The sequence below is a fragment of the Oryzias latipes genome, chromosome 23, assembly GCF_053564925.1.
Source record: "Oryzias latipes strain Hd-rR chromosome 23, Olatipes_Hd-rR_3.1".
Classification (NCBI taxonomy): domain Eukaryota; kingdom Metazoa; phylum Chordata; class Actinopteri; order Beloniformes; family Adrianichthyidae; genus Oryzias; species Oryzias latipes.
Genome location: NC_136259.1, coordinates 25,662,376 through 25,674,194, shown reverse-complemented (window position 1 = coordinate 25,674,194; position 11,819 = coordinate 25,662,376). Strand labels below are relative to the sequence as shown.

The following is an 11,819-nucleotide window of genomic DNA, read 5'->3' as shown; positions in this document are numbered from 1 at the left end:
GTCCATTCAATCAAACATAATATTTGAACATTTCTGAGCAGAAGTCCTTTGATCTGCTCACCTGTCTCACCTCTGGTGTCAAACCCACGTCACAGATCTCGAGGTTACACTGCAGTGTCAGAAACGGGACATTTAGTGGGAATGGTCTCAGAAAATAAGCTAAAAGGGTAGGAAAAGCTCCTGTTCTGCACCTATCTGGTTCTATTTGTGAAACATTTAGCATTAATCCCATCTATTGTCTGAGTGAGATCCATCCCTGTGACAATGTTTTAGCTGTTGTTGCTTTGCATGTTTTATTTTATTTTGTATGATCTTTTTGGAAGTGTGACTCTTTCAGTAGATTTCTTTAGACCGGTGGTGCCCCCTGGTGGTGATTTCTGTGAATGATCAATTGTCCATATAAGTCTCTGAAACGTGAACCCTCATCCTAAATGAAGAAGACTGTTACACATTAAATGCCCTTTTGCCCAAAGTCTGTGGGTTTTCTTCTCTATTATCAGATTGTGAATCTCTGAGGATCTGAGGCTGACTTCCTGTTGCCTTCCTCCTCAGCACTGTTGTCTTCTGCCCATTTGTTGCCTAGCAACAGCCACAAAAACAAAGATTTAAACACCGTGTTCTCTCTGTTACGCTAACTGCTGTTTCTGCTTTGACCCATCTGTCCACTGAATAAACTATCCAACAAGTGGACAGATGGGTCAGTACTACAGTATATCAATTTACTGTCTTTCTCAAGGTTGAAGACTTTTGCTTAGAGTGATTATATAGTTCTATTTTACAAAACCTTAAAATTCACTGTCTGCTAAGAAAGGTCCAGTTACAGGAAATAAACAATAAAAGGCACATTTCGACCAATGCCTGCAAATATTAACGTCTTTAAGCTTTTATACATAGTGGAAGGTCTCTATTCATTCATTGAGCACATGGTTTTCTATGTTTATGGGACATGGTGCACAAACATTTTACTTCTATCAACATTGATGCCTAAAGTGAACTTTGGACAGCTTTGACTCAGCCAATGTTTCAGATTTCCCCCAAAATGATTATATATTTTATTGTTGCCAGCATTTTTTCACCAATAGATGAATTAATGCAAACAAATTATTATTCCTACAATGTCTGTTAACTTGTAGATGTTCTTTGATTGATGAGTAAATGTCCTTTATTTTGAGAAAAACAACATCAACAAAATAAAACTATTTCTGGGTAATTGGTTCTCCACAAGAGGTCAATTGTTCTGAAAAGATTGAGGCTGTAAGAAGTCATATTTATAGAATAAAACTAATCAGTTATCCAGTTGTTAAAAGTAAATCCTTAAAAATATTTAGTAAAAAGCTTCACAATAAATATTGGCATCTTTCATGCAGATATCAATTTTTATAAGCTTTTTTTTTTACACGTCTTTCCTCCTTTTTTCCAACAACACTTTACTTTGTTTTCTATAACAGTACTGACATTTAAAAACTAACATTTTAATACATTTTTTCATAACTCCGTCAATTTCTTTTGTGGAGATAATTTTAAGAAAAATACTCAAACAATGAGTGCTTTTATAAACGGGTTTTCCATTTAAAACCTGATTTTAGTGTGTTTGTTTAGGGTTGTTCCATTGGAGCTTTTTATTAATTGCCAAATGCTCGAATAATTACAAAGTTTAACATTGACCGCCACCTAGCGGCCGGGCTTTGTTATGGCATGAGCAACATTTATTATGAAAGGTCCCGGAAGCCGCGAGTTTCAAGTTGCGGGTTTACCATGGCGGCGGGAAGGGGACGATTTTTTCAGAGTTTTTTGGAGGGTTTACAGAGAAATCCGGTAACAGAACAGCAAATGCGTGAGAGAAACAGGCCCGGTCCAAATGAGAGCGCGTCGGTTCCCCGTGGCAGAAGCAGGAAGAAAACCGCGACGGAGCAGCAGAGCTTTGATAGCGAGAACCAGAGGTGACAGACACAGACAGGGCGAGAATCCGTAAATTTGGTCGTCTAACAGTCTTAAACTAACAACGGATTTAATTTTCTGCTAGTTTTCATCCCCACTATTCGTTTTTGACGGGGGATTTTGCCCAAATGAAGCTTGGTTCCGAGGAAAACCTCCTGCAAAGGTAAGTTAGCTTACATCAGCTAGCAGTTTGTGCTACACTTGGAGGGTGCTGTTCTCCTCTGTGATTGGCTGATTTTATTACATTTCTTTTAAAACGTTTTTTAATCCCACTAGGTAATTTGAGCCTTAATTTAAAATTCGACCTAAAACTTGCACACACCTAAGATCTAGGATTGATAGATAGACCCCCACCACCCACACACCCACCATTGACCCACCATTGAGACTGGCCACCTCTACCGCGTGAATCGCGTTTGGTGTGAACGCAGCTTAGCTATCCTAAACTCACCCCTGCCGTGCGGTCAAAAATAAGTTTAGCGCTGGCCGCACGTATTTGGAAAATGACGAATCGTCACTTTCTTTTTGGCATTTCATTGTATTTGTTGCCTAAGAGTGAATTTAACAATTTTTTTCGCCGTTTCTTAGAATGTCAGTCGGTGTCGTTACAGAGGCTTTAGATAAACATAAAATATGGCTTTTTTTAAAAAGACATTCAGGTTGTGGGATTTTGGTTAAAAACTTCGTCATAAATAAAACACCACTGGGAATGTTTTTATTTGAAAAAAAGAAAGTCATAAGAGGACTTTAACACGTGCGGCAACAACAAAAAATACAATTTTGGATGCATCTAAAATGTGTCTGTGTAATGTGCATCTTGGCTGCCTATATTTACGTTTTTGAGTGATGACCACACGTTAATACATGCAAATTAAATGGTTGCTATGGAGATTAAACCTATAGAAAAGCTGCCAATTTGAAAATAGCTTTTGTCCCCCCCCCCATGAATTTGTCAGAGCTCTGACCAGGGGCAGAGGGGCAGAATGAGAGGCGTGTAGCAGCCACTCAGCTCGTATTGGCAAGTAAAGGGGGGTCATAAAATACTTTTTTCTTTGTGTTTATTTCATTCTATTAAAGACACTTTGATAAGAATGACGGTACCGCGATTTAGCTGCAGCTACAACTTATGACGGAAAAGTCCCGCCCCTTTAACTGTCTCCACCAATCATTCTTGGAGGCGTAATTACACGTCATCAGTGTGACCAATCAGAGGTGGTTAAAGTCTTCACTTCCTTGTTCTGATTCTGCTCATAAAGTCTCTCAGTTCCAACTAAAATAGCAGCTAAAGCTCGTCTTTAGCGGTGTAGCTTTCCACAGAATCCGGTATCAGACCGTGGAACAAGTGAGCAAAACAGTTGCCGCGGTTACATGCGCAAAATCTCTCAATCGGATCAATGGTCAGATTAAAATCCAACCGTGTACATGGGCCCAGAAACCCTTTTTCCGATTAGAACAAATGTTCACATGGTCTCACTTTTGGTGTGAATAAATCATGTGTTGAATTGAGTCCCACAGTAAAAAAAGTGAGCTCTCATATACATTTATGCAGCAGCTCTGTAATATACGAGATAATCCTTTAAACGTGCTTTTATCAATGTTATGATTTTTATGAAGCGCCTGTTCGCTCATCATTTTATTTTTAATCCATGTGGTCAGTGCTTTTTCTGTGGAAGAAGCCAGGGTCAGGAGAGGCTGACACGTGCTAACAACAACATTAGCCTTGTTTGATGAACACAAAATCCATGCAGGAAATGCTGCAATCTGCATCCTGGTGGCACGTACATATGTGGGAATAACATCAGCCTTTATTTTGTCGGGACACGACTGGAAACACAAATCCAGGTGATTGTTTGAACGGTTTCTAAGGACTGAGCGACATTTCTGCTTTGAAGCTCACACACACAATGTTAAACGTGGATTATAAAATCTATACATCAATTTTAACTAAAAGATTTGAAACATTTATTGCTGAGCTAATTGATGAAGACCAAACTGGTTTTGTGAGGGGCAGACAAACACAGGACAACATTAGAAGAAGCCTGCATGTAATTCACACCATAACTAAAAACAAAATAAAAGCAGCTCTTATTAGCCTTGATGCAGAAAAGGCTTTTGATAGGGTGAACTGGGATTTCCTCTACCAAACCCTAGAGAAATTTGGATTCACACAGAACTCAATTAAATGTATAAAAGCCATCTATGACAAGCCTACAGCTAGAATAAAAATAAACGGCTCCCTCACAGACCGATTTGAGTTAAAAAGAGGAACGAGGCAGGGCTGCGGCATCAGTCCGACTCTTTTTGCTCTATATATTGAGCCACTGGCCCAGGCCATCCGGCAGTGCGAGGAACTAGAAGGAATCAAAATTGACGGCAGAGAACAAAAAATTGGATTATTTGCAGACGACGTGTTACTGTTCTTAAAGAACATTAACACTTCCATGCCTAAACTAATGACACTCCTCAAAGAATTTAACTCTCTTGCGGGATACAAATTAAATATTTTTAAAACCCAAACCCTGCTTTTCAACCACTCCCCATCAGAAAAAACTGCATCTAGCTACAATATTAAGTGGGACAATAAAAGAATTAAGTACCTTGGAGTCTTTTTACCCAAAAATTTGTCACTCCTATTCGAAGAAAATTATAACACAGTTAACTCAAACATCAATCTGGATATTAAGAGGTGGTCAACTTACCCTTTTGATTTAACAGATAGGATAAATGTGGTGAAAATGAACATCTTACCAAGGCTACTCTTCCTATTCCAGGCACTTCCAATAGAAATACCTCCCAAGCAGTACATAGAATGGGACAGGATGATATCCAGATTTATATGGGAAGGGAAAAAACCCAGGATCAGATATGCAACATTACAATTGCCTAAAGATAAAGGGGGAATGTCTCTCCCCAATTTGAAATTAAATTTTTTTGCAGCACAGATGCGCTATATTTGCTGTTGGTGTGACTCTGAATACTACTCCAGGTGGAAAGAGATTGAGACATGTGTATCAGAACACCCGATTCAGACCCTTTTAGGAGAGGAGGACTTACCAAACAACATTACCACATTATTAAATCCAATAACAACATATACCATGGAACTCTGGCAAAAGGTAGCACGGCAATTAAAGCTGAAAAAGGAAAAGAAAATACTTAAATGGATTTATCTTGACCAAGACTTCAAACCAGCAAAAGACGATTCCACATTTAATCAGTGGAGAACAAAAGGGGTTACAGCCTTTGCCACAATCACAAATAAAAATAAGATGAGGGACTTCCAGGACTTAAAGGTGGAATTTGGACTCACCAACCAGGATTTTTTTCGATACCTCCAAGTGAGGGAATATTTTAACAAAGCAATTAGATCAGAAGAGTTGGAGCGAACAAAATCCAGTCCTAAAGGCAATAATTGGAGCGTACCAGCATAAAACATCCAAAATGATCTCTAAACTGTACCACAGCTTCATTTCATGTCAGAAAAACACAACTTTATATGTTAAAGAAAAGTGGGAAAAAGAAATGTCCATCACTATTTCAGAGAAAGAATGGTATTCAACATGTGCATCAACACAGTCCTCTACCACATCAATGAAATGGAGGGAATTTAATTGGAAAAACCTCATGCGCTTTTTTATTACACCTTTAATTAAAAGCAAACTATCAGCAAATCCACAGATGTGTTGGAGACAGTGTGGTGCAGTAAAGGCAAATCACTCTCATATCTTCTGGAACTGTTCGCAAATAGGACCATTTTGGCATTCCATCCATCATGTCTTAACAAACGCTTTGCGCTACACAATCCCCTTCAAGCAGATAGTGTTACATCTGGGCAACATTTCTGAAACAGTCATTCCTCAAGATCAGTATTTGGTGAAAATATTCCTGATTGCGGCAAGGAAAGCAATGACCAGAAGATGGCTTAAGCCAGAACCACCAACCCTCACAGACTGGACTGAAATAGTGGAGGAGATTTATATTATGGAAAATATGACTTTTGTTTTAAGATTGAGAGAAGGACATTTTAAGGAAAAATGGGACAGATGGACTGTATATAAAAACTCACTGGTCGATGTATGACATTTCTGGAATGGTGGCTGACATGTTCTATTTTTTTCTTCCTTGCCTTTTCTACTTATTTATTTTTATTTATTATTATCATTTTTTTTCTTTCCTTTTCTACTCTTTGTTTGTAAGACTTTATTTGTTTGATGTCATGTTCTAGTGTTCTTTATCTTGTTTACAAAAAATGAAAAATAAAACTTAAGTTATATAAAAAAAAGAAAAGCTCACACGCCGCCCCAAAGCAGCTGTGTGAGCTGACGGCCCGAGCTCTGCTCAGACACACGGTTCTCCTGAGTCCGGCAGACGCTAACCCAGAGCGGCGGGTCGGAAACCTCCCCCCCGGAGCGCCCACTTAACAAAGCACCAGCGCCCTGTCCGCAAACACAAAGCTATAAGTCCGGCTGCTCTGCTCACAGACACGGTTCACTCGTGCAGAGCAGCCGGTCGGTCCTGTATGCGCTCCAAAGCTTTCTCTGAAACACCGGACTGTCTATGCGTGACGTAAACCAGAGCATAGTGACACACGATTGGAATGAACAGTTTACTTTCAACACGATCGGATCCACAATCGGCATAACCCACCTATCTCGATCATATAATTGTTAAAAAAGTACAGTTGCCTTTGCACTAACATTGAAATACATATTAAAATAAATAAATAAATCACTATTTAGAAAGAATATATTTGTTTTTTTGGAGGTTACATAAAATTACATGTTAATAAACTGGAGGGAAAAACAACTACCAGGGTAAAATGTCAAATAATTTAGTTGAAAGTTATTACGAAATACTAACTTAACTTTTATTACATCTTTTAGAACAAACAGCTGCAACTTCCAGCTTTTTCTGCCACAATTATCACAAAAATGCCTGTGAGATCAGGGAGGGGCTGTGCATCAATACAGACTATAGAGTTTCTCCTTTTTTCATTTTTGGATGCTGGTGTGCCGCAGGATTTTGTCAAGGATAAAGTGTGCCGTGGCTCAGAAAAGGTTGAAAAACACTGATCTAGTGTCCCATAAAAATCTCATGCTGGAGTTGATTTTAGAACTCACTCATGGCCACATTTTTCTAAAGACAGAAAAAAAGAAGTGTTTTCTTTGATTCATTTCTAGATCCTTCTCCACCAGATAAGGGTGGTGTCAAGAGTAAGTCATCTGCATAGAAGTAGTTTTTTTTTCCAGCTGATGCTCTCGTCTTCTCAGACTGCCGCTTGAGGTTCTCCTGAAGATTCTGTCGTACCTGGATGCTTCCTCGTTGATCTGCGTCAGCCATGTCAGCAAACTTTTCCACAGACTCGCCAACGACGAGTGAGTCCAGACACGTTTGTGTGGAGGACAAACGCAGAGACACTGCAGGAAATGACGCTCTTGTTTTGTGTGTCTTTGCTCGTCGTGGGTCTCACAGTCATCAGGTCAAGTTTGATTTGGGTTCTCAGCGCCACCAACAGGGACCTTAGAGTAGAACTTTTTTTATTGCTACAAATGTCTAGTACATGTATGTTGTTGTCTTTTCAAATTCATGTCCATGATTACAGTTGGATTTCAGAGTTTTCTCTCGTTCTGGATAAAACAGTAGAATATGAAGATGAATGAATGAAGATCAGGAGTTTTATTTCACATTTCTACAGTAAAAAGTATATAGAACAGGAGAAGCAGGTGAAGTAAAAGTGTCCCATTGTGGGCAAACAGATCTTCAGGTGCAGATTTTCCACCTGTTGGATGATCAGAAGGTTTCTCCACCAGGGGGGATCGTTGCTATCGGTTACGTGGGACACGTGTGGATGTCTGCATCTGGTTTCTCTGCAGCTTTGTGTGGCGGAACATTTACGCTTCAGAGTTTGGAAGTCCAGAATGGAAACCAAAGTTAGCCCCTCCCCCTTCGCCAGCCACAGCTGCGAAGGAGGAGCCTTGCTCGGCGGGAGGCTGGAAGAAGAAGTTCTTCAGAAGGATGGGGGAGCAGGACATGGACAAGTGGAAGAAAGACCTGAGAACCGTCTGTCCTCACACCAGCCTGCCCCAACAGACCGAGGCGGTCCTCAGGTAGGAGGCGGAGCTTCTTCACACCTCTGACCTTGAACATTTTCTGATCAGAACAATCTGCAGCAGGTTCTCTGCTTTTCATCAGCAGGTTCTCTAGCAGGTTCCCAGCTGTTCTCTAGCAGGTTCTCAGCTGTTCTCTAGCAGGTTCTCGGCTGTTCTCTGGCAGGTTCTCGGCTGTTCTCTGGCAAGTTCTCGGCTGTTCTCTGGCAAGTTCTCGGCTGTTCTCTGGCAAGTTCTCGGCTGTTCTCTAGCAGGTTCTCGGCTGTTCTCGAGCAGGTTCCTGGCTGTTCTCCGGCAGGTTCCCGGCTGTTCTCCGGCAGGTTCCTGGCTGTTCTCCGGCAGGTTCCCGGCTGTTCTCCGGCAGGTTCCCGGCTGTTCTCCGGCAGGTTCCCGGCTGTTCTCCGGCAGGTTCTCGGCTGTTCTCTGGCAGGTTCTCGGCTGTTTTCTAGAAGGTTCTCAGTTGTTCTCCGGCAGGATTTTTGCTGTTCTCCAGGAGGATCTTTGAGCGTCTTCAGTGGGTTTCCCCAGCTCTTCTGCAGGTTCCCGTTTGTTCTGGAGTCGTTTCTGCTCTTCTTTCAAACTGAAACTGTGTTTTTCAAAGGTTTTAGATCATTTTTGAGTCTGTAATAGAAAGTTCAGGTGATGACATGGCAGCGAAGATTAAGCAGAAAAGATTGAATTTTTTGTCTGGCAAAGGAATTATTTTTATGTCTATATCAGTTACTTTTGGAACTGTCTGTACTCGGTGTGTTTTTTTTAAATAACTTTTTTTACTCTTATTTGTTTATTTTTTTCTTCCACATTTTTTATTTAAACAGCTTTTTGGAAATATTTTTCCTTTTTATTATTTACATTTTGAAATTTTGAAACCACTTGTTAGTTTTAATTCTAATTAATTTAATTTAAATTTAATAGTTTTCAGTAAGTGTAGCATTAATTTATCGAAGTGGAGCATATTTTTGCAGCATATTTTTGTACATTTTTACATTTCTCCGTTATTTTCATTAAATCTTTCTAACCTCAGACAGACGAGCGTCTCCTGCTTTCTCCCTGAATTGTTTGTAGTTTGGATGACTGTTTGGGTTTTTCAGGAACCTGAAGATGAGCTGGGAGCTGGCGCTGGTGGAGCGCTCTGGACAGGAGACCAGGCTGGATCAGAGCCGAGCGACCTTCTTCGAGTCGTCCGTGGTGGTCTGCTGGAGCTGCAGCGGCCTCCTGCATGTCCACAGCATCTGCAGCATCCATGTGTACGGAGTCAGGAAGGAGGCGATGAGGAGCTGCAGGAGCCCGAGGTGAGAAGAAGATTCTAAAGCCAACCGTCACTTGTTTGCTGACCTGCTGGACCTGAAAATGCTTTCCTTCGTTGCCTTGGAAACGTGTTTTGTTGTTCTTCAGCACCTCTGCCCTCCCCCCACAGAGCTGCCTGGCGCTCTCTGGTCCTGCGGCGGGACACTCTGAGCGATCCTCAGACGCCGGTCGGGGCAGACGGCCTCATGGAGGTGCTGCTTCTTCCGGACGTCCTGCTGGGGGTGTGGAGGGTGAGTTCAGCAGAAGTCTTCCGCTCCTGCAGGAGGATGTGAGTCTGACTCGCCGAGTCTGTGTGTCCAGAGCAGCAGCAGGGTGGCCTTCGTCATGGTCAGCCTGCACCTCCACAGGCTGGTGGAGAGGAGTCTGCTGGGCTCTCCGGCATGGTGAGTTCACCAGGGGGGTTTGGCGGGCGACAGATCTTCAAATAGAAACTTTTGAAAGTCTGATCCATCAGCAGAACCGTTCTGCCTGATCTGATGTTTAACCCAGTCTGTCTTTGACTGGCTTCTCTGTTACAATAAAGTTTTTTAAATGTAAACATCTGCGACTTTAGGCTCTTTTAAAGGTATTGGGGGAGTTTGAATTGCAGCAGTTTGTCGGTTCTTCCTACATTTTTGTGCTTCACTTTGTTATGTGAAGCAAACCAGGAGAACATCTTCAGACTGAACCCATTCTGCAGTGTCTGAGTTCCTCCTGGAGGACTTTAACCCAAACAGAACAAAGATGGACCTAGATCCACGGATCTCATGCTTCCTCCTTCCTTCACTAGTGAACAGAACATGGATACACTTCTCCACCCAAAGCCCAAAGGAGGAACTCCTTACGCAAACTCCTCCACCTGTTTTGTGTTGAGAACCTTGTTCTGAAGAGGATCCTATATTCGGGTCAAAGTGCTCTCAGGACAGAACCACAGGCTGAAGTGGAGCAAACTGCAGTTCCAGCAGCTGCTCATTTGGGGGCGCTGTTGGACAGAACCAGTTCTGACCGGGACTGAAAACAACTGCTAAGAACTAGTCCTGCCAGTTTTGACCGTCATCTCCTGCAGCTCCTCACTGCATCTCCGTTACCCAGCATGCATTTCCAATCTTCTTCATCATTCTGCTTCTTCAGATTCACACTGTGGCTGTTTGGTTCTCCTCCTCAGAGAGCTTTGTTCTCAGGAGGCCTGAGCTCAGGTTTGGTGTTCACACCTGCTAAACCCGGTCAGGACCGCGCCAGGACCAAATAGAATCCATCCGGGGTTTTTTGTTAGACCTGCATGTTATGTAAATGTCTCGGTTTGTCCTCAGAGGTTTTTGCCCCTCCCTGCAGTCCATACTCTGTGCCTGTGGACCCCCCATCCGCCGACCACTCAGATCCTGAGTTTGGTCTCCATGGATACACAGTCCACTTCGTCCTGCACAACGCCAACTTCAAGATCATGCTGGGTCACTTCCGCCAGCTTTCCTGTGGCTCAGGTAATCTGATTACTCTAACGGTTGAGTATTCAAGCTTTACTTATAGAAATCATTTCTCATACTTTACGCAGCTTGAATTGCTTCACAATAAAAAACAAAACCAGAAAACCATCCACACATACATCCCATGATCCCTCACTGAAAAAGGCTTCTTTGACTCTGCTGTACTTTGTCGTCTCGCCTCGTGAACCGTTGTCCTCCCTGCACCGTTCTCGCCCTTTTTTCCGTTTCCTGGGGGTTGGGCTTCAGTGGAGAAGCAGCGCCGCCTGCTGGAGCTGCGCTTCATCAGCAGGACCGACCTGTCGGAGCACCGCCTGCTCCCCGGGGGCATCAGGCTGCTGTGGAAGTGCGGGGAGCTGCAGGGCGCCGTGGAAGTACGACCCACACATGCCGCCAGTTCACCTCGCCGCCGCGTTTAGTTCTGTTGCTCAAAATAAAGAAATGACGATTTTTTGGTCTTCTGTGGCGCAGAACTGTTGCTTCATGACGCTGACCCTCCTGGACATCCATCAGAAACCCTTCTGGTGCGTCAGCGCCCCCGTCACTGCCAGGATGTCGAAGGCGGAGTCTTCTTACTACAGCGGCGACCACTTCCTGATGGAGTACCAGCACGCCGACGGCGAGGTGGAGATGAAGCTGGTGTGGCTGAAGGAGCAGAAGCAGTTCCTGGTCCACAGCCTGGTGGTCTGCGTGGCCGTGGACAAGGTCAACCAGCATTTCAGCAGAGAGTACTGAGGAGCAGGTCTCCGGGTCGATTCCTGTTTTTTATCCAGTTTGTTCAGTCAGGACGGAGTTAAAGGTCTAAATTGAGTTCAGTTGACTTTTATTGTTTTGAAAAGAGAAGAAAAGAACCGAGTTTGGATCAAACTGCAGTTATTTTCACGTCTGCATAATTTTTCTCCAGAGAACGATACAATAAAGCTTCATTCTGAAGAACAAAGACTTGGTGAATACTTCAGCATCACAGAATCTTCTGAAACACGTCCTTTTAGAAAGTTCTCTCTAAACA

At 42.7% G+C, this 11,819-nt stretch overlaps 1 protein-coding gene across 2 annotated transcripts; it reads left to right on the top strand.

The window, feature by feature from the left end:
* Positions 1-1,702: 1,702 nt before the first annotated feature.
* On the top strand, positions 1,703-11,750 carry LOC101170386 (F-box only protein 15). 2 transcript variants are annotated; one of them, XM_004083293.5, is made up of 10 exons: positions 1,704-1,940; positions 2,024-2,101; positions 7,209-7,313; positions 7,812-8,045; positions 9,137-9,337; positions 9,463-9,583; positions 9,654-9,736; positions 10,665-10,810; positions 11,060-11,184; positions 11,282-11,750. In XM_004083293.5, exons 1-10 carry the CDS (start codon positions 1,756-1,758, stop codon positions 11,543-11,545), a joined length of 1,542 nt encoding a protein of 513 aa, XP_004083341.3. In that variant the 5' UTR covers positions 1,704-1,755; the 3' UTR covers positions 11,546-11,750. The 2 variants fall into 2 exon arrangements, with proteins under 2 accessions (XP_011489633.3, XP_004083341.3); XM_011491331.4 differs by lacking the exon at positions 7,209-7,313 and having other exon boundaries at positions 1,703-1,940.
* Positions 11,751-11,819: the final 69 nt, after the last annotated feature.